The sequence below is a fragment of the Heterodontus francisci genome, chromosome 11 (genome assembly GCF_036365525.1).
Source record: "Heterodontus francisci isolate sHetFra1 chromosome 11, sHetFra1.hap1, whole genome shotgun sequence".
Lineage (NCBI taxonomy): Eukaryota > Metazoa > Chordata > Chondrichthyes > Heterodontiformes > Heterodontidae > Heterodontus > Heterodontus francisci.
In genome coordinates this window covers 83,836,693-83,861,525 of record NC_090381.1, presented here as the reverse complement: position 1 = coordinate 83,861,525, position 24,833 = coordinate 83,836,693, and the positions used below count along the sequence as shown (strand labels likewise).

Sequence of the window (24,833 nt, the reverse complement as noted above, 5' to 3'; positions counted from 1 at the left end):
TGATGCTTATTTGATCCTGTTTCCCCCTCAACCACAGTAAAAATCTTAACTCCCCCCTCCCCTCCCCACCAGTGTCACATCTGCTTTCCCCAGACAGGGAATTGAAGGCACAGGAGTGCTGGCCGCTGCTAAGAAGGTCGTGGCGGGCCCAGAAGTTTGCTGCTAAGTCGATTTCAATTTATTAATCTCCTTGATTTAAACATTTAGATTCAGTTCCCATTGCCCAGTGGTTGGGGGGGGGGGGGGGGGGGGGGGGGCACCACTGGGAACCGGGCCCTTTAAGCATCAGCCTCCGTGACAGGCCTCTGCCGCAATCATCTTCCAGCTCCCCCGCCACAGAGCCCGGTATGGGCGGCTCGGTAAAATCTATCCCGTGATTTTTTCCTGTTTCAAATTAAAGGCCTGCTCAGGTCGGGAAAAAGAACCCGACCCGAACCCGACTGGTCCACAGCGGACCCGAGCCCGAACCGGCCCAAGTCCCTCCAATTTCGCTCCGAGCCAGACCTGACCATCCCTTTACTCACCTTCCAACTGGGAAGCTCCACAAAGCTGCAGCGCATGCGTGGGGACGTCAGAGTGACGTCACTTGCTCACTGCGCAGAATTAGTTTGGTTCTGGATTCCCAGCTCAGCTAAGATTTTTATTTTTAATACTTATCAGCAGAGCACTTACTGTGCGTGTCCAGCCCAGCCCAATCCGAGCCGAGCCCGAAAGCCGGACCCGACCCGAACCCGACACATGTCGTCAGGTCCGGGTCGGGTAGTAGGCTTTTATTTCAAATCATTGTTTCAATCTGCATGTTAAATTTTATACAAAATTAGTGGATCTTGTGTGATGTTGCACATGAGCAATCAAGACACAAATATGGTTTTCAAGTGAAATGAGATTGAAGGCTGAGGCATAATTAGATTTTTTAAAAATTTATTCTTGTGATGGGAGCTTCGCTGACCAGGCCCAGCATTATTGCCCATCCCTAATTGCCCTTCAGAAGGTAGTGTTTTTTTTCCCAAAAATATACTTTATTCATAAAAATCTGTAAAAAATACATTACAAAACAGTTCAAACGTGACATTTTGGAAAGTGCAACAGAAATCAGTTTCCTTTGATACAGAATGCGAGTTTCCTCCTAACCATTCCAATTTACATGCAATGAACATATCCATTACACAGCAAAAACATATTTTGATGCATACAGCCCATGGTGTTTCACACAAGGTTCCAGACCCTCGGTATACTATGGCAGGAGGACCTTTCCCCATTGAGCCTTTGCGGCGTCTGCCCCAAGCTTTAGTGTGTCTCTCAGCATGTAGTCCTGCACCTTGGAATGTGCCAGTCTGCAACACACAGTTGTGGACAACTCTTTGCACTGGAAAACCAGCAAGTTTCGAGCAGACCAAAGAGTATCTTTCACCAAGCTGATGGTCCTCCAGCAGCAGTGATGTTTACCTCAGTGTGCGTCTTTGGGAACAGCCTGTAGAGCACAGAGTCCTGTGTTACAGAGCTGCTCAGGATGAACCTCGACACAAACCACCGCATCTCTTTCCAGACCTGCTTTGCAAAGGCACATTCCAGGAGGTGGACAGCGGTCTGTTCCCCACCACAGCCACCTCGAGGGCAGAGCCGCCTTCCCTTTCTCTCCCGAAAATATACTTTTTACTTACTTAGAGATACAGCACTGAAACAGGTCCTTCGGCCCACCGAGTCTGTGCCGACCAAGAACCACCCATTTATACTAACCCTACAGTAATCCCATATTTCCTACCACCTACCTACACTAGGGGCAATTTACAATGGCCAATTTACCTATCACCTGCAAATCTTTGGCTGTGGGAGGAAACCGGAGCACCCACGCGGTCACAGGGAGAACTTGCAAACTCCGCACAGGCAGTACCCAGAATTGAACTTGGGTCCCTGGAGCTGTGAGGCTGCGGTGCTAACCACTGCGCTGCCCTTTATTCATACAAATCTGTAAAAAAAAAAATTACAAACCGGTTCCAATTTGACATTCCAGAAATTGCAAAAGAAATCAGTTTCCTTCGATATAGAAAGTGAGTTGTCTCACAACTCTTCCACTCCATTTTACATGAAATGTACATTTGCATTACACAGCAAAACCATATTTTGGTACATACAGCCAGAGGGGTTTTACAAGGGTTCCAACCCCTCGGTTCACTATGGTGGGAGGACCTTACGCAGTGGTCTTTCCCCATTGAGCCTTTGAGGCAGCTTCCCCAAGCTTTCCTGCGTCCCTCAGCACGTTGTCCTGGACCTTGGATTGTGCCAGTTTGCAATGCTCGGTTTTGGACAACTCTTTGCTGCGGAGGACCTACAAGTTTCAGGCAGACCAAAGTGCGTCCTTCACCGAGTTGATGGTCCTCCAGCAGCAGTTAATGTTTAACTCGGTGTGTATCCCTGGGAACAGACCATAGAGCACAGTGTCCCGTGTTATGGAGTTGCTCGGGATAAACCTCGACAAAAACCACTGCATCTCTTTCCACACCTGCTTTGCAAAGGCACAATCCAGAAGGAAGTAGACAACAGTCTCTTCCTCACCACAGCCACCTCGAGGGCAGCGTGGAGAGGCAGTGAGATTCAAGGCGTGCAGGAAGGATCTGATGGGGAGGGCCCTTCTCACCACCAGCCAAGCTGCGTCTTAGTGCTTGTTTGAAAGTTCTGGTGATGAGGCATTCTGCCAAATGACTTTGGCAGTCTGTTCAGGGAACTGTCCCGACAGGATCCGTAGGGCCTCGAGGACATTCCGTGCAGACCACTGCCTGATGGATTGGTAGTCAAAGGGGTTTTTCTGCACAAACTTTTCCATGAAGGATAGGTGGTACGGCATGGTCCAACTGGATGCAGCATTCTGTGGCAATGTGGCCAGACCAATCCTTTGCAACACCGGAGACAGATAGAACCTCAGCATGCAATGACACTTGGTGCTTGTGTACTGGGCCTCTAAACACAGCTTGATGCAGCCGCACATGAAGGTAGTCATCAGGATGAGGGAAATGTTGGGTACGTTTTTCCCGCCTTTATCCAGAGGTTTGAACATCGTGTCCCTCTGGACCCGGTCAATTTGCATCTCCAGATAAAGCGGAAAATGGCTCGGGTGACCGCCACGGCACCGGAGTGTGGTATGGGCCAGACCTGCGCCACATACAACAACAAGATGATCGCCTCGCACCTGATGACCGGGTTCATACCCACAATGGAGAGAGAACGCTGCTCCCACATGCTCGGTTTATGGTGTACCATGGCTACCACTCCTTCCAGGTTTTGCTGCACACCCCAACCCTTCTGAACCATATCCCTAGCACCTTCAGGTAGTCTGACCTGATGGTGAGGGGGGACAAGGGATCGCTCATCCCAGTTCCCAAAGATCACGGCCTCGCTCTTGCCGCGATTTACTTTGACTCCCGAGGCCAGTTCGAACTGGTTGCAGATGCTCATCAGTCTGCAAACGGACAGCAGGTCCGAGCAGAAGATGGCGTTGTTGTCCATGTACAGGGAGGCTTTGACCTGAATGTCTCTGCTGCCTGGGATTGCCACTCCTCTTATGTTTGCATCCTTCCTAATAGACTCAGCAAAAGGTTCGATACAGCAGACAACAAGGCAGGAGAGACAGGACAGCCCTGTCTGACTCCAGATTTGATCGGGAATTGACTCCCACCCATTGATTGAGACTGCACTACTGATGTTTGTGTAGAGCAGTTTGATCCAAGTGCGGATTCCCTCCCCAAGCTTCATTTTGGAGAGCACGTCCATCATGTATGCGTGCGATATTATGTCAAAAGCCTTCTCCTGGTCTGTGCTGATGAGGCAGGCGTCTACCCCCGTCCCGTACAAAGGCGATCATATCCCTGAGTAGCACGAGGCTATCAGAGATCTTCTTGCCAGGTACAGTACAGGTCTGGTCAGGGTGAATCACCAACTCCAGAGCAGACTTGACCTGACTGGCGATGAGACTCTGGAAAGAATCTTACAGTCTACATTAAGCAGCAAGGTGGGCTGCCAATTTCTGATTTCCGCCCTCTCCCCCTTCCGCTTGTAGATGAGGGTGATGATGCCTTTCCTCACGGATTCTGACATGCTGCCGGCCAGAAGCATACTCTTGTATACTTGCTGCAGGTCTGGGCTGACCCAGTCCCACAGAGCCGAATACAACTCAACCGATAAGCCATCGCTTCCAGGAGTTTTACTCATCTCGAAACGACCTGCCGGCATTTGTCAGCTCATCTGGAGTTAGCGGTTTGTCCAGTCTCTCCCTCATGCTGTCATCTAAGACCACCGTGATAGATGACAGGAAGGACTGGGAGGGTCTGCTGTCTGTGAGCTTCGCGTCGTACAGCCCAGCATAAAAGGATTTGCTGATCCTTAGTATGTCGGACTGCGAAGAGTTACTGAGCCATCCTCTTCCTTCAGGCTGCTGATCACAGAGCTCTGTGTGTGTAGCTTTTGGAAGAAGTAACGCGAGCACATCTCATCCTGCTCAACAGAGTGGACTCTGGACCGGAAGATGATCTTGGAGGCCTCCGTGGCAAACAACGAGGCCCGCTGGCTCTTCACCTCTTGGAGATCCACCTTGACCTCGACCCCGATCGACTGCAGCCGCAGCAGATTTTGCATTCTTTTCTGGAGTCGGGATATTTCCCTCTGTCTCTCTCTCGCCCTCTGAACACCTTTGAAGGTGAAGAACCTCTTGATGTTCTCCTTGATCGCCTCCCACCAGTGCACCGGAAACTCAGAGGGGTTTCACGGTTCTTCAACCTTTGTAATCCCTTTTGAGTTCCTCAATGTTTTCTGGAGTTAGCAGTGTAGCATTGAGCTTCCATGTCCTCCTGCCAACCCGCTGGTCATCCTGTACATAGGAACATAAGGTGGTAGGAACAGGAGTAGGCCATTCAGCCCCTTGAGCCTATCCCACCATTCAATGAGATCATGGCTGATCCGTGGCCTAACTCCATATACCTGCCTTTGGCCCATATCCCTTAATACCTTTGAACAAAAATCTGTCTCAGATTTAAAAATATCTGCTGTTCTAGCTTCAACTGCTGTTTGTGCGAGAGAGTTCCAAATCTCTACCACCCTTTGCGTGAAGAAGTGCTTCCTAACATCTCTCCTGAACGGTCTGGCTCTAGTTTTTAGACTATGCCCCCTAGTTTTAGAATCTCTAGCCAATGGAAATAGTTTCTCTTTATCTAGCCTGTCTTTTCCTGTTAATATCTTGAAGACTTTGATCAGATCACCCCTTACCCTTCTAAATTCTAGAGAAAACAGGCCTAATTTGTGTAATAAAAGCAAAATACTGCGGATGCTGGAAATCTGAAATAAAAACAAGAAATGCTGGAATCACTCAGCAGGTCTGGCAGCATCTGTGGAAAGAGAAGCACAGTTAACGTTTCGGGTCAGTGACCCTTCTTCAGAACTGGAACCAGTTCCGAAGAAGGGTCACTGACCCGAAACGTTAACCCTAATTTGTGTAATCTCTCCTCGTAACTTAACCCCTGTAGTTCAGGTATCGTTCTTGTAAATCTACGTTGCAATCCCACCAAGGTCAATATATCCTTCCTAAGGTTTGGTGCCCAGAACTGCTCACAGTACTCCAAGTGGGGTGTAACCAGGGTTTTGTACAACTGCAGCAAAACCTCTGTCTTTACACTCCAATCCTCTAGATATAAAGGCTAGCATTTCATTAGCCTTTTTGATTATTTTCTGCACTTGCTTGTGGCATTTTAAAGTTCTATGCACCTGAACCCTCAAGTCTCTTTGGACATCCGCTGTACTTAACCTCTTCCCATTTAGAGAGTACCCCGCTCTATCCTTTTTTGCTCAAAAATGGATAATTTTACACTTGCCCGCATTGAAATCCATCTGCCACAGTTTTGCCCATTCACCTAGTCTGTCAATATCTCCTTACAATTTTATGCTATCATCTGGAATGTCCACAATGCCGCCTAACTTTGTATCATCAGCAAATTTGGATACATGATTGACTATGCCATCATCCAAGTCGTTAATGAATAATGTGAATAATTGAGGTCCCAACACAGATCCCTGCCGGACACCACTAGTCACATCCTGCTAATCGGAGTACTTACCCATTGTCCCCACTCTCTGTCGCCTACCACTTAGCCAACTTCCGAACCATGTCAGTAATTTTCCCTCAACTCCATGGGCTTCTACCTTAGTTAACACTCTCTTATGTGGGACTTTATCAAATGCCTTTTGGAAGTCCATACAAATAACATCCATAGACATTTCCCTGTCCACTACCTTGGTCACCTCTTCAAAAAATTCAATGAAATTTGTCAGGCATGACCTTCCCATCAAGAATCCATGCTGGCTGTCCCTGATTAACTGACATTTTTCTAGGTGTTCAGTCACCCTATCCTTGATTATAGACTCCAGCGACTTGCCCACCACAAACATCAGGCTAACTGGTCTGTAATTTCCTTGGTTCCCCCTTTCACCCTTCTTAAAAAGTGGAGTGACATGTGCAGCTTTCCAATCCAGAGGGACCACTCCTGAATTTAGGGAACTCTGAAAGACTATAGTTAGGGCATCTACAATGTGCTCCCCTACTTTCTTTAACACCCTCAGATGGAAACTGTCAGGTCTTGAGGATTTCTCACTCTTTAGTTCCATTAATTTCCTTGCTACTGATGTTTTACTTGCGTTAATTGTATTAAGTCCCTGTCCCATATCGGCTATTAATTTTTTCGGGACTTCTGGCAAGTTGTTCTCCTTTTCAACTGTAAATACGGAGGTAAAGTAATTGTTCAACTTGTCTGCCATTTCCCCAATATCAATGATAATATCTCCATTTTCAGCTTTTAGTGGGCCTACATTACTCTTGACCACCCACTTTCCCTTTATGTAACTATAAAATTTCTTCTTACTGATTTAGATGTCCCTTGCAAGTTTCCTTTCATAATCCCTTTTAGTAGCTCTTATAAGCTGCTTTGTGACCATTTGCTAGTCTTTGTATTGATCCCATTCGGCCAGATCTGTGCTGCGTTTTGCATCTTTGTAAGCCCTTTCCTTTAGTTTTATACTATCCCTAATCTCTTTAGTTGTCCATGGCTGTTTTTTGTGTGAAGTGGAGCTTTTTCCTGTCAGGGATATATACTCACTCTGTATTTGGTTAAATGTTTCTTTAAATATACTTCACTGTTCTTCAGTTGTTTGACCCATTAACAGATCTACCCAGTTTACTGTGGACAGTCTCTGTCTCATCCCGTTAAAGTCAGCCTTACCCAAGTCTAAAATTCGAGTAGCTGATTCGTGCTTTTCACTTTCAAACGCTACCTTGAATTCAATCATGTTGTGATCACTATTCGATAAATGTTCACGCACAGTTAGGCTACTAATTAAATTTGGCTCATTACTCATAACTAAATCTAATATTGCCTGTCCCCTTGTTACATCTAGGACATATTACTGTAGGAAACTATCCCAGACACATTCCAGAAATTCACTACCTTTCTGACAGGTGTTAGTCTGCCTCTTCCAATCTATGTGTAAGTTAAAATCCCCCATTAATACTACTCTGCCTTTGTTACACACTTGCCTAATTTGTGCATTTATACAATCTAACACCTCAGAACTGCTACCAGGGGGTCTATACACAATACCTATTACAGTTTTAGATCCTTTCCTGTTCCTCAGTTCCACCCATAAGGTCTCCACTGGATGCTTTCCCCTCATTATGTCCCCCCTCACCAATGAGGTGATATTATTTCTAATCAGTAAGGGTACTCCACCCCCTCTGCCATTTTCCCTGTCCCTCCTGTAAACTTCATAACCAGGTATATTTAGTTTCCAGTCCCGATCATCCTGCAGCCACATAGTGACAGTCGGCTAGTAAGAGGCAGTGGTCAGAGAACACTGGCTTGACCTCTGTGGATCTGACCGTGAAAGCACGGGACACAAACAGGAAGTCAATCCTGGAACAGGCAGACCCATCCGATCTTGACCAGGTGTATCTACGCTGCGCTCCATCTGCAGGTTTGCTGAAGTCGTTGTACAGCTTGGCATCTTTTACTGTTTCTATTAGGAATCTGGATGTAGCATCCAGTTTGCGCTCATCCCTGCCGAATTGTCCAGCTGCATCAATAATGCAGTTGAAGTCACCGCCTAGAATGACTGGCCTGGACGTCGCCAGCAGCAGTGGGAGCTGCTGGAAGACGGTCAGCCGCTCGCTGCATTGAACCGGGGTATACACATTTATCAACCGGAGCGGAGCATTGTTGTACATTACATCTGCTACGAGGAGGCGACCGCTCACCACCTCCTTAACCTCGGAGATGGTGAAGTTACCTCCCTGCAGCAGAATACCCAGGCCAGAGGAACGGGAATCATTTCCTCCTGACCAGATCGATAGCCCATGGGCCCACCATCGCGACCACTGCCTGTAGGTGCTGCGGTGTGGTATTCCACACTCCTACAAGAACAGCAGGTCGGCTTTGACCTTGGCGAGGTAGTCCAAGGTTGAAACACATTGCGTAGTGGAGTTAATGCTACGCACGTTAATCGAAGCAATCTGTATAACCATTTTAAAGTTGGTTGTTGCTTCCCACACCAGTTCTCCTGGCTAGTCCCAGTCCTTGGGTATGTTCCTGCATACCCATAGTGTACGCAAGCTGTTTCACATTCGTTGGGCTCAGAAACCCCTCCTGGTTTCTCATTGGGGGTTTGTTCCGCTGGGGTGACATCGGAGGGGTCGTGTAGGCAGTAAGGCTTGGGCTGTCTTCTGCTGTTGGTGTCTTTCCCCTCTGTTCCTCCTCGAAGACATCACTGCTCCCGGAGCTGGACTGCGCCAGACGCTTCGTTGCTCTCGGTGTCCCGGAGCTGGGGTGCGCTGGGCATGTTGCCGGGTTCGACACTTTGGGTTTGGGGCGCACTGGGCCCACCACAGCTTCCAGTGCCCCGGAGCTGGGTGCTTTATCTACCAGCTCCTTTGAGTTCTGCCGCTTCTTTTGCGGGTGCTGTCGTTCCTGCCCTCCCTCGTCCAATGAGGAGGAGCTGCTGTAGTCTGTCTCAGCCCGTAGCCTCCTCTTGCCACTGGTTTGGGTGGTGGCCTGTTCCTTTTCTGGAGTTTTTGCTTTGTGGTTTTCCTTTGTACCACTTGCCACTGACCAGTTTGTCCATCTGCTGCTTCCTCCTCCATTGATTCTGTCTGTAGATGAGGGGTTTCCGAGCACGGGGTAGGTGTTGGGTCACTGGTTGCAGCTGCCTCCCCTTTCTTCTCCTTCTCAGGTAGACTTTCCTCGCTGCGGAGAGGGCTGTTTGTCTCCTCCCCCAGCACCAGACGCATTCACCATTCCTTCTCCCAGCCATTCCTTTGACCTTGCCGCCTGAGCAGAACAGACGCGGAGTTTGGGCCAGGTTTTGTAGAGGTGGCCTGCCTCACCACACAGGTTGCGGCACTTAGTCTGATTACAGTCCTTGGTCTGATGGCCTTCCTTCTTGCAGATGACTGTGCTGCAGTTAGCTGCCACGTGACCAGATTTGCCACAGGTGCGACAAACTCTGGGTTGCCCCGCATCGACCAAGAAGCCTCGACTTTCCCAGATAGCGAAGCTGGAGGGAGGGTGGATGATGGCTCCGTTGGCATCGACCTTCAAGGTCACCTTGACCTGCCGCTTGCTAGTCCAAATCCCAAATGGGTCCTTGAAATCAGTGCTGCTGCTGGCCACCTCGACATACCTGGCGAGAAAGGTGCGTACATCCACGACAGGAACATGGGGGTTGCAGAGGTGAATTGTCACCGCCCGGCCGCGTTGCGACAGCAGCGTGAAGAGTGGCTCCACTGTGAGGATCGACAGCGGCGCTTGGTCTCCCTTCTCCTTGAACACCTTCAGGAACTTGATGCATCCCGCCACGTTCTTGAACGTCACGTCGAAATATCCACTGCTGGGGAAGTCCTGCAGGCAGAAGATGTCTGCAGCTTGGAGTCCACAGCAATGAATAAGGATTTTCCAAATGAAGACGGTACAGTCAACAGGTGCACCTCCTTCCTTATCCTTCACCATCACCTGAACGGTGTTACGCACTGCCTGGCCTGAAGCTCTGGGATTGGTTACAGCCATTTTACTCAAAACCTACCTGAAACAGGATCAAAGGCCACTGATCATGGTTTCTTAGATCAACCGGTAATACTGCAACAGGCAGGCACCTTTTATTTTAATTCCAAAATATAGTTTATTCATAAAAATCTGTAAAAAAAAACATTATAAAACAGTTCGAAACAGCACCAAGTCAACAATACAAAGAGTGCAAAGGAGATCAGTTTCCTTCAATACCGGAGTGAGTTGCCTCACAACCCTTCCATTTCATTTTACCTGCCATGTACATTTTGCAGCAAACAAATATTTTCTGGATACAGTTCGAGGGGTTTTCCATGGATGCAGCCCCTCCAGTAGCCTTGGTGGGGGGACTTTACACTGTGGTCTTTCCCTATTGAGCCATTGCCACGGCTGCCCCAAGCTTTAGTGCGTCCCTCAGCAGTACCCAGTACGCTGAGTCCTGGACCTTGGAATATGCCAGTCTGCAACATTCGGTCCTGGACAACTCTTTGCGCTGAAAGACCAGCAAGTTTCAGGCAGACCAAAGGGCGTCTTTCACCGAATTGATAGTCCTTCAGCAGCAGTTGATGTTTATCGCAGTGTGCATCCATGGGAACAGCCCGTAGAGCACAGACTCCTGTGTTACAGAGCTGCTTGGGGTGAACCTCGACAAAAAAACACTGCATCTCTTTCCACACCGGCTTTGCAAAGACACATTCCAGAAGGAGGTGGACAACTGTCTCTTACCCACCACAGCCACCTCGAGGGCATTGTGCGGAGGGTGAGAGACTCCAGGCGTACAGGAAGGATCTGACAGGGAGGGCTCTTCTCACCACCAGCCAAGCTACATCTCGGTGCTTGTTGGAAAGTTCTGGCGATGAGGCATTCTGCCAAATGACTTTAGCACAGTCTGTTCGGGGAACCATCCGACAGGATCCACCGTCTCCTTTTCCCGTAGGGCCTTGAGGACATTCCGTGCAGACTACTACCTGATGGATTGGTGGTCAAAGGTGTTTTTCCGTAGAAACTTTTCCACGAATGATAGGTGGTATGGCACGGTCCAACTGGATGGAGCGCCCTGCGGCAATGTGACCAGGCCCATCCTTCGCAACACTGGGGATGGATAGAACCTCAGCACATAGTGACACCTGGAGTTTGCATATTGGGGATCTACGCACAGCTTGATGCAGCCGCACACGAAGGTGGTCATCAGGATGAGGGCGACGTCGGGTACATTTTTCTCACCCTTATCAAGAGGTTTGAACATCGTGTCCCTCCGGACCCGCTCCATTTTGGATCCCCAGATGAAGCGGAAAATGGCTCGGGCGACCGCCCCGGCGCAGGAGTGGGATATGGGCCAAGAGCTGCGTCACGTACAGCAACAACGTGAGCGCCTCGCACCTGATGACCAGGTTCTTGCCCACAATGGAGAGAGATCACTGCTCCCACATGCTCAGCTTATGGTGTATCCTGGCAACTCACTCCTTCCAGGTTTTGGCGCACGCCCCGGCCCTTCCGAACCATACCCCCAGCATCTTCAGCTAGTCAGACCTGATGGTGAAGGGGACAAAGGATCGGTCAGCCCAGTTTCCAAAGAACATGGCCTCGCTCTTGCCGTGGTTAACTTTGGCTCCTGAGGACAGTTCGAACTGGTCGCAGATGCTCATCAGTCTGTGAATGGACAGCGGATCCAAGCAGAAAACGGCGACGTCATCCATGTACAGGGAGGTTTTAATCTGAGTGCCTCCACTGCCTGGGATTGTCACCCCCCCTTATGCTCGCGTCCTTTCTAATAGACTCAGCAAAGGGTTCAATACAGCAAACAAACAAGACAGGGGAGAGAGGACAGCCCTGTCTGACTCCAGATGGGATCGGGAAACTTTCTGATTCCCACCGCGCTACTGATGTACAGCAGTTTGATCCAATTGGAGATTCCCTCCCCAAACCCCATTTTGGAAAGCACATTCATCATGTAGGCATATGATATCCTGTCAAAAGCCTTCTCCTGGTCCAGGCTGATGAGGCAAGTGTCCACCCTCCTGTCCCGTACATAGGCGATCGTATCCCTGAGTAGCAGGAGACTATCAGCGATCTTCCTGCCGGGTCCAGTGCAGGTCTGGTCAGGGTGAATCACCAACTCCAGAGCAGTATTGATTCGACTGGCTATGACTTTGGACAGAATCTTGTAGTCAACATTAAGCAATGAGATGGGCCGCCAATTTCTGATTTCTGCCCTCTCCCTCTTCCGCTTGTAGATGAGGGTGATGATGCCTTTCCTCATGAATTCTGACATGCTGCCAGCCAGGAGCATACTCTCGTATACTTCCAGCAGGTCTGGGCCGACCCAGTTCCACAGGGCCGAATACAACTCAACAGGTAAGCCATCGCTTCCGGGAGTTTTGCTCGTCTCGAAGGACTTGATGGCCTTTGTCAACTTGTCCAGTCTCTCCCTCACGCTGTCATCTAAGATCTCTGTGATAGATGACAGGAAGGATTGGGAGGGTCTGCTGTCTGTGAGCTTTGCGTCGTACAGCCCAGCATAAAAAGGATTTGCTGATCCTTAGTATGTCGGACTGCGAAGACGTTACCGAGCCATCCTCTTCCTTCAGGCTGCTGATCACAGAGCTCTGTGTGTGTAGCTTTTGGAAGAAGTAACGCGAGCACATCTCATCCTGCTCAATGGAGCGGACTCTGGACCGGAAGATGAACTTGGAGGCCTCCATGGCAAACAGCGAGGCCTGCTGGCTCTTCACCTCATGGAAGTCCTCCTTGACCTCATCCCCCATCGACTGCAGCCGGAGCAAATTTTGCATTCTTTTCTGGAGTTGGGACATTTCCCTCTGTCTCTCTCTCACCCTGTGAACACCTTTGAAGATAAAGAACCTCTTCATGTTCTCCTTGATCGCCTTCCACCAGTGAACTGGGGACTCAAAGAGGGGTTTCACAGTTCTCCAACCTTTGTAATCCCTTTTGAGTTCCTCAATGTTCTCTGGGGTTAGCAGCGTAGCATTGAGTTTCCATGTCCCCCTGCCAACCCGCTGGTCACCCTGTAAGTGACAGTCGGCCAGTAAAAGGCAATGGTCAGAGAAGAACACCGGGTTGACGTCGATGGATCTGACCGCGACATCATGGGACGCAAACAGGAAGTCAATCCTGGAACAGGCAGACCCATCCAATGTGTCCCAGGTGTATCTACGCTGCGCTCCATCTGCAGGTTTGCTGAAGACGTTGTACAGCTTGGCATCTTTTACTGTTTCTATTAGGAATCTGGACATAGCGTCCAGTTTGCTGTCGTCACTGCCGGATCGTCCAGCTGCATCAATGATGCAGTTGAAGTCACTGCCTAGAATGACCGGCCTGGACGTCGCCAGCAGCAGCGGGAGCTGCAGGAAGACGGTCAGCCGCTCGCTGCATTGAACTGGGTCGTACACGTTGATCAACCAGAGCAGAGCATTGTGGTACATCTGCTACGAGGAGGCGACCGCCCACCACCTCCTTAACCCGGAGATGGTGAAGTTACCTCCCCGCAGCAGAATACCCACGCTGGAGGAACGGGAATCATTTCCCCCTGACCAGATCGATGGCCCATGGGACCACCAACATGACCACTGCCTGTAGGTGCTGAGGTGTGGTATTCCACACTCCTACAAGAACAGCAGGTCGGCTTTGACCTTGGCGAGGTAGTCCAAGGTTGAAACGCATCGCTTAGTGGATTTAATGTTACGCACGTTTATTGAAGCTATCTTTATACCCATTTTTAAGTTAGTTGTTGCTTCCCACACCATTTGTCCTTACTAGTCCCAGTCCTTCGGTATGTTCCTGCATACCCATGGTGTACACAAGCTGTTTCACGCTCGTTGGGCTCAGAAACCCCTCCTGGTTTCTCATTGGGGGTTTGTTCCGCTGGGGTGACATCGGGGAGGTCTTGTAGGCAGCAAGGATTGGACTGTCCTTTGCTGCTGGTATCTTTTCCCTCTGTTCCTCCTTGAAAACCACTGCTCCTGGCTTCCTGGAGCTGCAGTGCGCCTGACGCTTCTTTGTTCTCGGTGTCCCAGAGCTGGGGTGCGCTGGGCATGTCGCTAGGTTCGGTGCTTTGGGTTTGGGGAGCGCTGGGCCCATCACAGCTTCCAGTGCCCGGGGGCTGGGATGCTTTACCTTCCAGCTCCTTTGAGCTCTGCCGCTTCTTTTGCGGATGCTGTTGTTCCGACACTGCGCGTCCAGTGAAGAGGAGCTGCTGTAGTCTGTCTCAGATGGTAGCCTCCTCTTGCCATTGGTTTGGGTGGTGGCCTGTTCCGCTTTAGGCGTTTTTTTCTTTGTGGTTTTCCTTTGTACCACTTGCCACTGACCGGTTTGTCCATCTGCTGCCTCCTCTTCCATTGATTCTGTCTGTGAAGGAGGGGTTTCCAGGCACAGGGTAGGTTTTGGTTGCTGGTTGCAGCTACTTCCCCTTTCTTCTCCTTCTCAGGTAGAGGGTTGCTTGTCTCCTTCCCAGCACCAGACACATTCATCGTTCCTTCTCCTGACCTTTCCTTGGACCTTGCGTCTGAGCATAGCTGAGGCAACGTTTGGGGCAGATTTTGTAGAGCTGGCCTGCCTCACCGCACAGGTTGCAACACTTAATCTTACAGTCCTTGGTCTGATGGCCTTCCTTCCTGCAGTTCTTGATGACGATTGTACGGCAGTTAGCTGCCACGTGACCAGATTTGCCACAGGTGCGGCAAACTCTGGGCTACCCCGCATAGACTAAGAAGCCTCGACTTCCCCCGATAGCGAAGCTGGAGGGAGGGTAAATGATGGCTCCGTTGGCATCGACCTTCAAGGTCACCTTGACCTGCCGCTTATTTCTCCAAATCCCGAATGGGTCCCTGACATCAGTGCTGCTGCCGACCACCTCGATGTACCTGGCTAGGAAGGTGATACATCCACGACAGGAACATGGGGGTTGTAGAGGTGAACAGTCGCCACCCAGTCACGCTGTGACGGCAGTGTGAAGAGCGGCCCCCCTGTGAGAATGGGCAGCGGTGCATGGTTTCCCTTCTCCTTGAACACCTTCAGGAACTTGATGCATCCTGCCAAGTTCTTAAACATCACGTCAAAATATCCACTGCTGGGGAACTCCTGCAGGCAGAAGATATCCATAGCTTGGAATCCGCAGCAACCAATGAAGATTCTCTTGATGAAGGAGGTATGGTCACCTCCTTCCTTATCCTTCACCACCACCCGAACAGTGTTGCGCACTCCCTGGCCTGAAGCTCTAGAATTGGTTATAGCCATTTTGCTCAAAAAAATACCCAGAACAGGATCAAAGGCCACTGATCATGGTTTCTCCCCTGCCAGGTAAACACAACCAGCTATCCCCTCCATCCACCTTCCGCAACGCGTTGCTGCAGAATGATGGGCAACCGTCTCTTCCCGACCACAGCCACCTCGAGGGTACCATTTCCCTTCCAGAACCGCTGCAGTCCTTGTGGTATAGGTTCACCCAGAGTGCTTCTGCACACACATAATCAAGCCCCATTTAAAGTAATACATTCTGTCCTTAATTTATGTAACATTTCATTTAAAATGATTGCTTGTGATATATTAAATGTATTATGCCAGCACACACTTCCTGCCAACTTTTCCACTCATCAATTCCTACATCTAGATTTATTACAAATTGCTTATGTAAATTAGAAATTATGTAAATTAGTCATGCTGTAATTACACCCTTCTACTCGTGGTGGTACTGTAGCATTTCCTTTGGCAAGAGGACAATTTGACAAAAAGCTTACAAATAGCTAGATTACAAATGTGGACATATTAGAATTAGAACATTAGAATTAGAACATTAAGGAAGTGTTTGCAGACAAAAACATTTTAATATATAGCCAGGCAATCGGCTGTCATGCTGTACAAGGTAACTTGAGGAATATGGGGCTGGATTTTCCGTTTTGGGTCAGGACCTCAATGTTGGCATCAAATGCGGGTCACGATTCCGCACCATGTCAGGAGCAGCAATCAGACATCGATTTTTGCTGGATTGGCCAATTAGTGGCTAGAGGCCATGCTTTTGCCCAATAATGATCGAACAATGTTCAACATTCACGACTCCTCAGATTCTGAAGCAGTCCGTGTCAAAATGCAGCAAGACCTGGACAATATCCAGACTTGGGCTGAGAAGTGGCAAGTAACATTCGCGCCACACAAGTACTAGGCAATGAGCATCTCCAACAAGAGAGAATCTAACCATCTCCCCTTGACATTCAACGGCACTAAGATCACTGAATCCCCCACTATCAACATCCTGGGGGTTACCATTGACCAGAAATTGAACTGGACCAGCCACATAAATACTGTGGCTACAAGAGCAGGTCAGAGGGTAGGAATCCTGCGGTGAGTAACTTACCTTCTGACTCCCCTGACTGTCCACAAGGCACAAGTCAGGAATGTGATGGAATACTCTCCACTTGCCTGGATGGGTGCAGCTCCAACACTACTCAAGAAGCTTGACACCATCCAGGACAAAGCAGCTCGCTTGATTGGCACCCTGTTCACAAACATTCACTCCCTCCACCACCGATGCACAGTGGCAGCAGTGTGTACCATCTACAAGATGCACTGCAGCAACGCACCAAGGCTATTCAGGCAGCACCTTCCAAACCCGCGACCTCTACCACCGAGAAGAAAAAGGGCAGCAGATGCATGGAAACACCACCTGCAAGTTCCCCTCCAAGCCATACACCATCCTGACTTGGAACTATATCGCCGAGTCAAAATCCTGTAACTCCCTTCCTAATAGCACTGTGGGTGTACCTACCCACATGGACTGCAGCGGTTCAAGAAGACAGCTCACCACTACCTTCTCATGGGCAATTAGGGATGGACAATAAATGCTGGCCTGGCCAGCGACGTCCACATCCCATGAAACGAATATAAAAAAAATGACAGTGATCAGTTTCTTGAAGCTGGAGGACAAATAGGAGGCCCTCCAGCACACAAAGAGCTGCAGCCTGCCGTTGCAGGTAAGGGAGAGAGAGGGTGCCTGCAACTTGAGGCATCCTCTCAGCACTTTTAAAATATTTGAAATAAAAAATGGCCACAGCTGCCGGACTACCATTTTGGAGGGACAGCCCCTCCAAGCTGTGACCTGGTAGGTGGGACAGGGGAATCCTCAAAGCAATCCTGGAATGTTGACCCCCAGTCTGCCACGAGAGGCCGCCTCCAGGCACCTGCCATGTTCCTGATATGCAGGAGTGGGGGGGGAAAAGAGTTGGCCTCGAAACAATGGCCTTAATTGACCTTTTATTCACTTAACAAGCTGTGCACGACTTGTGGGTGGGTAGCCTTTCAGCACCCAATCCAGCATCAAGGAAAATGGCTGGGATTTTGGACCATGGCGGGGAATTGGCACTCCAACCTGCGTCAGGAAGTTCAGTGCACATCTGCCTCTGTTTCCGCACCCATATGATCACCAAAATCCTAGCCATAGTCTGTCTCCTAGCAGTTTGTCTTAACCCAACTTTCTCCTCCTAGGTTCTGTATCTCTTCTCATTTCAGCTTCTGTCCTATCAACTTAGTCCTTTTAAGAACATAAGAAATAGATGCAGAAGTAGGCCATTCAGCTCTTCGAGCCAGCTCCGCTATTCAATGAGATCATGGCTGATTTTCTACTTCAACATCATTTTCTCGTGCTATCCCAGTATCTCTTGATGTTTTGAATATGTAGAAATCTATCAATCTCAGTCTTGAACATACTCAGCGACTGAGCATCCACAGCCCTCTGGGGCAGAGAATTCCAAAGATTCACCACCCCGAGTGAAGACATTCCTCCTCATCTCAGTCCTAAATGGCCTACCTCTTATTCTGACACTACGTCCAGTGGTTCCACACTCCCCAGCCAGGGGAAACATTCTTCCTGCATCTGTTGAGCCCTGTAAGAATTTTGTATGTTTGAATGAGATCATCCCTCATTCCTCTAAACTCCAGAGAATAAAGGCCCAGTTTATTTAATCTTTCCTCATAGGACAATCCCTCCATCCCAGGAACTAGTTTGGTGAACCTTCGTTGCACTCCCTCTATGGCAAATATAACTTTCCTTAGGTAAGGGGACCAAAACTGCACACAATACTCCAGGTGCAGTCTCACCAAAGCTCTAAATAACTGCAGTAAGACATCTTTACTCATATACTCAAATCCCCTTGTAAAAAAGGTCAACATACCATTTGCCTTCTTAATTGCTTGCTGTACGCGCATGTTAATTTTCAATGATTCATGAACAAGTCCCTTTGAAGTTCAACACTTGTCAGCCTCTCACCATTTAAGAAATACTCTGCATTTCTGTTTTTCCTACCAAAGTGGATAACCACACATTTCTCCACATTGTATTCCATCTGCCAAATTTTTGCCCACTCGCTTAGCCTCTCCAAATCCCCTTGAAGCCTATTTGCATTCTCCTCACAACTCACACTTAACACCTAGCTTTGTGTCATCTCCAAACTTGGAAACGTTACTTTTAATCCCCACACCCAAATCATTGTTAGAGATTGTGAATAGCTGGGGTCCAAGCACTGATCCTTGTGGTACACCACGGTCACAGCCTGCCAACCTGAAAATGACCCATTTATTCCTACTCTGTTTCTGTCCGTTAACCAGTTCTCAATCCATGCCAGTATATTCCCCCCAATCCCACGTGCTCTAATTTTGTTTACTAACCTCTTATGTGGGACCTTAACAAAAGCTGTCTTTAAATTTAAATATACCACATCCACCAGTTCTCCCTTATCTATTCTGTTAGTTACATCCTCAAAAATCTCCAACAGGTTTGTTAAACATGATTTCCCTTTCATAAATCCATGTTGACTCTGCCCAATCCTACCATTATTTTCTAGCTGTCCTGTTATAACATCCTTTATGATAGATTCTAGCATTTTCCCTACGACTGACTAACATCAGTCACTGTAGTTCCCTGTTTTCTCTCTCCCTCCTTTCTTAAATAGTGGGGTTACAATTGCCACCTTCCAATCTGCAGGAACCATTCGAGAGTCTATAGAATTTTGAAAGATGACCATCAATGCAGCTACTATCTCTACTGCCACCTCTTTTAAAACTCTGGGATGCAGATCATCAGGTCCAGGGGATTTATCTACTTTAAGTCCCATTAATTTCTCTAGTATTAGTAAAAAAAAAAGTATTACTATCTTGTAATTGCTCGTTTACCCTAGTCCCTTGATTCTCCATTATTTCTGGGAGGTTTTTAGTATTTTTCTTCATGAAGACAGATACAAAGTATTTGTTTAGTTTCTCTGCCATTTCCTTATTCCACCTGACTCCGCTTGTAATGGACCGACATTTGTTTTTGCTAATCTTTTCCTTTTTACATACCTATTCAAGATTTTACAGTCCGTTTTTATGTTTCGTGCTAGTTTACTCTCATAAAAATAACACCAGATGTATTTAAATATTGTTGATTACACATTTCTAATATTACTTATATACTAGTTGATCTCGCGTGGTGTTTTTGAAAAGTTATGGTAAGGGATTAGAGATGAGGAGATAATGGACTACAGCATAGATATGAATAAACCTGTCATGCTGTAATTAGATTCTACTGTCAGAGGTGGCATGGCAGGAAGATAAAACGCATGCTCAGGACGGGAGAAGTTGGGTGGAAAATAAATCTTGGCGGGGGGGTTGTGAAAGATGGGTGGGGGATTTCCACCCCACCCCCACCCCAAGTTTTTGTAAAACACCATAGTTACTCTATATATCCCAAACAGACTGATTGTGATATTTAGATACATTTTGACAATAATGTTCTTCGGTATGTTGAGCAGCAGTTAAGAGCAAGGGGAGTGGGAGAATGGGCTGAGATCAGAGCTACACGTGGACATCAGTGTGGCTCTGCAGCCATATCAACAGCTACCTGGCTTGCTGAATGGGACCGACTCTGGCTGTGGTAGGAGGCATTAGGGAAGTGGGAAGACTCCCATCAGTGGCAGCAATGGCTTGAGAGATTCACATAAGGCTCCAGACCAAAGCAGCTATCCCCCCTCAGATAATGTAAGTATTATTTTTTAAACCAGAGGTTCCTGGGGGAATTCCACTTCAATGATATCAAGAAGGGGCTCCATAGCAGCAGAGATTAGGACATATGCTGATAAGGACCTGGAGTGTTATCCCAAACTATAGTTTGAGGCAGTGCCCAGTTAATAAATATGTGGTCCAGATAGGATGTGCGCACACATTTAAAAAAAATATATTATACATAATGAATAATCTAATTTATATTCTGGTGATCATTTAGGATCATAGAATCATAGGAAATAGGAGGAGTAGGCCATTCAGCCCATTGAGCCTGCTCGACCATTCAGTTAGATCATGGCTGATCATCTACCTCAACGTCATTTTTCCCACTATCCCCATATTCCTTCATGTCATCAGTATCCAGAAATCTATTAATTTCTATATTGAACATGCTCAATGACTGAGCTTCCACAGCTCTCTGAGATAGAGAATTCCACAGATTCACCACCCTCTGAGTGAAGAAATTCCTCCTCAGCACAGGTTTAAATGGCCTGCCCCTTATTCTGAGACTGTGTTCCCTAGTTCTAGACTCACCAGCCAGAGGAAACATCCTATCAACATCTATCCTGTCACGCCCAGTAAGAATTTTCTAAGTTTGAATGAGATCACTTCTCACTTTTCAAAACTCAGGAGAATACAGGCCCAGTTTCTGCAATCTCTCCTCATAAGACAATCCCGCCATCCCAGGGATTAGTCTGGTGAACCTCTGTTGCACTCCCTCAATGGCAACTTTATCCTTCCTTAGATAAGGAGACCAAAACTGTACACAATACTCTAGGTACAGTCTCATCAAGGCTTTATACAATTGCAGCAATACATCTTTACTCCTGTACTCAAATCCCCTTGCGATGAAGGCCAACATACCATTTGCCTTCTTAATTGCTTGCTGCATCTGTATACTAGCTTTTAGTGACGCATGAACAAGGACACCTAGGTCTCTTGGGACATCAATACTTCCCAACCTCTCATCATTTAAGAAATATTCTGCCTTTCTGTTTTTTCTACCGAAGTGGCTAACTTCACACTTTTTTACATTATATTCCATCTGCCATGCTCTTGCTCATTCACTTAGCCTGTCCAAATCCCCTTGAAGCCTCCTTGCATCCTCCTCACAACTTACGTTCCCACCTAGTTTTGTGTCATCAGCAAATATGGAAATATTGCAATTGGTCCCCATATCCAAATCATTAATATAGATTGTGAACAGCTGTGGCCCAAGCACTGATCCTTGCGGTACCCCATCCTGAAAATGACCCATTTATTCCTACTCTCTGTTTTCTGTCTGTTGACCAATTACCAAACCAATGCAGTATATTACCCCCAATCCCATGTGCTCTAATTTTGTTCACTAGCCCCCCAAGTGGGACCTTATCAAAAGCCTTCCGAAAATCCAAATCCACCAAATCCACTGGTTCTCCTTTATCTATGCTACAAGTAACATCCTCAAAAAAACTCCAATAGGTCTGTCAAACATGACTGCCCTTTCACAAATCCATGTTGACTCTGCCCAATTATATCATTATTTTCCAAGTATCCAGTTTCTTTCTTTGGCCTCCTTATCTCGAGAAACAATGGGTAAGCGCCTGGAGGTGGTCAGTGGTGTGTGGAGCATCGCCTGGAGTGGCTATAAAGGCCAATTCTAGAGTGACAGGCTCTTCCACAGGTGCTGCAGAAAAATTTGATTGTCGGGGCTGTTACACAGTTGGCTCTTCCCTTGCGCCTCTGTCTTTTTTCCTGCCAACTGCTAAGTCTCTTCGACTCGCCACACTTTAGCCCTGCCTTTATGGCTGTCCGCCAGCTCTGGCAACTGACTCCCACGACTTGTGATCAATGTCGCAGGATTTCATGTCGCGTTTGCAGACGTCTTTAAAGAGGAGATATGGACGGCTGGTGGGTCTGATACCAGTGGCGAGCTCGCTGTACAATGTGTCTTCGGGGATCCTGCCATCTTCCATGCGGCTCACATGGCCAAGCCATCTCAAGCGCCGCTGACTCAGTAGGGTGTATAAGCTGGGGATGTTGGCCACCTCGAGGACTTCTGTGTTGGAGATACGGTCCTGCCACCTGATGCCAAGTATTCTCCGGAGGCAGCGAAGATGGAATGAATTGAGACATCGCTCTTGGCTGACATACGTTGTCCAGGCCTCACTGCCATAGAGCAAGGTACTGAGGACACAGGCTTGATACACTCGGACTTTTGTGTTCCGTGTCAGTGCGCCATTTTCCCATACTCTCTTGGCCAGTCTGGACAGAGCAGCGGGAACCTTTCCCATGCGCTTGTTGATTTCTGCATCTAGAGACAGGTTACTGGTGATAGTTGAGCCTAGGTAGGTGAACTCTTGAACCACTTCCAGAGCGTGGTCGCCGATATTGATGGATGGAGCATGTCTGACGTCCTGCCCCATGATGTTCGTTTTCTTGAGGCTGATGGTTAGGCCAAATTCATTGCAGGCAGCCGCAAACCTGGCGATGAGACTCTGCAGGCACTCTTCAGTGCGAGATGTTAAAGCAGCATCGTCAGCAAAGAGGAGTTCCCTGATGAGGACTTTCCGTACTTTGGACTTCGCTCTTAGGCGGGCAAGGTTGAATAACCTGCCCCCTGATCTTGTGTGGAGGAAAATTCCTTCTTCAGAGGACTTGAACGCATGTGAAAGCAGCAAGGAGAAGATCCCAAAAAGCGTGGGTGCGAGAACACAGCCTTGTTTCACGCCACTCAGGATAGGAAAGGGCTCTGATGAGGAGCCACCATGTTGAATTGTGCCTTTTATATTGTCATGGAATGAGGTGATGATACTTAGTAGCTTTGGTGGGCATCCAATCTTTTCTAGTAGTCTGAAGAGACCACGTCTGCTGACGAGGTCAAAGGCTTTGGTGAGATCAATGAAAGCAATGTAGAGGGGCATCTGTTGTTCGCGGCATTTCTCCTGTATCTGACGAAGGGAGAACAGCATGTCAACGGTCGATCTCTCTGCACGAAAGCCACACTGTGCCTCAGGGTAGACGCGCTCGGCCATCTACTGGAGCCTGTTTAGAGCGACTCGAGCAAAGACTTTCCCCACTATGCTGAGCAGGGAGATTCCACGGTAGTCATCCTTTATCTCATCCTTTATAATAGATTCTAACATTTTCCTTATTACTGACCTCAAACTAACAGGTCTATAATTCTCAGTTTTCTCTCTCATTCCCTTCTTAAATAGTGGGGTTACATTTGCTACTTTCCAGTCTGCAGGTACCCTTCCAGAATCTGTAGAATTTTGAAAGATAACCACCAATACATCCACTATATCTATAGCCACATCCTTCAATACTATGATGTGCAGCTCATCTGGTCAACTTTCAATCCAATTACTTTTTCGAGTACTAACTCTTTATTGATACTAATAACTTTCAGTCCCTCATTTTTACAAGTCCCTTGGTTTCCTAGTATTTCTGGGAGATTTTCTGTGTCTTCCTCCGTGAAGAGAGACACAAAGCAATTGTTTAGTCTCTCCACCATTTCCTCATTCTGCACCACAAACTCTCCTGTCTTCGCCTGCAATGGACCCATATTTGTCCTTGCTAGTCATTTCCCTTTCACATACCTAAAGAGGTTTTTACTGTCTGCCTTTATGTTACCAGCTTGCATTCATAATCCCTCTTCCCTTTATCAGTTTCTTGGTCCTCCTTTGTTGGACTCTAAATTGCTCCCAATCCTCAGGCTTATCACTTTTTCTGGCAATTTTATAAGCCACTTCCTTTGACTTAATGCAATCTTTAACTTCTTTTGTTCGCCATGGTTGATTCACCTTTCCAGTTGTGTTTTTGTGTCTTAGAGGAATGTATATTTGTTGTAAACTGTGTAATACTTCTTTAAATACCAGCCAGTGCCTGTCTACCGTCAAATCTTTTAATATATTTCCCAATCCACCATAGCCAATTTGCCCCTCATACCTTCATAGTTTTCTTTGTTCAGATTTAAGACCTTAGTTTCAGAATGAACTATATCTCTTTCAAACTTAATGTAGAATTTTATCATATTGTGGTCACTATTTCCTAATGGCTCCTTTACAGCAAGATTATTAATGAGCCCTTTCTAATTACATAATACTAAATCTAAAATAGCCCGATTCCTAGTTGGCTCTTCAGCATACTGCTCCAGAAACCCATCTTGTACACAGTCTAGGAATTCAACCTCCACAGCATTAGTGCTAATTAGATTTACCCAATCTATATGTAAATTGAAGTTGCCCATTATTACTGTATTGCCCATGCTACATGCAGCTCTAATTTTCTAATTTATACCATGCCCAAGATTACCATTACAGTTTGGTGGCCTATTAACAACTCCCACTAAAGTTTGCTGCCCCTTTCTGTTTCTCAGCTCCACCCAAACTGAATCTACATCTTGCTCCTTCGATCTCAGATCCTCTCTCACTAATGTACTGATCTCGTCCCTTATTAACAGCGCTACCCCACCTCATTTTCCCCTCGCCTATCCCTCCTAAATGAATAGTCCTGAATATTCAGTTTCCAGTCACCCTGTAACCACGTCTCCGTAACGACAATCAAATCATACCCATTTGCCTCTATTTGTGCCTCCAAATCATCTACCTTGTTGTGAAAGCTGCATACATTCAGATAGAGTGCCCTTAACTTTGTCTTAACATTATTCCTCATTCCGATTTTATTTGATGTTTGCCTTGTCTGCCTTCCAATTTCGCT

The 24,833-nt window shown here is 47.5% G+C and overlaps 1 protein-coding gene across 1 annotated transcript in view; it reads right to left on the bottom strand.

Annotated features, from left to right (window-relative positions):
• The window catches only part of LOC137375040 (ATP-binding cassette sub-family C member 5-like), a 184,189-nt gene that overhangs the window by 26,794 nt on the left and 132,562 nt on the right, over nucleotides 1-24,833 (bottom strand). Inside the window, exons 22-24 of the mRNA XM_068041664.1 lie at nucleotides 15,041-15,321; nucleotides 8,652-9,178; nucleotides 8,045-8,323 (exon numbers count right to left, since the gene is read on the bottom strand). Coding sequence (XP_067897765.1) covers nucleotides 8,045-8,323; nucleotides 8,652-9,178; nucleotides 15,041-15,321 — 1,087 coding nt within the window. The remainder of the gene's footprint in view (nucleotides 1-8,044; nucleotides 8,324-8,651; nucleotides 9,179-15,040; nucleotides 15,322-24,833) is intronic.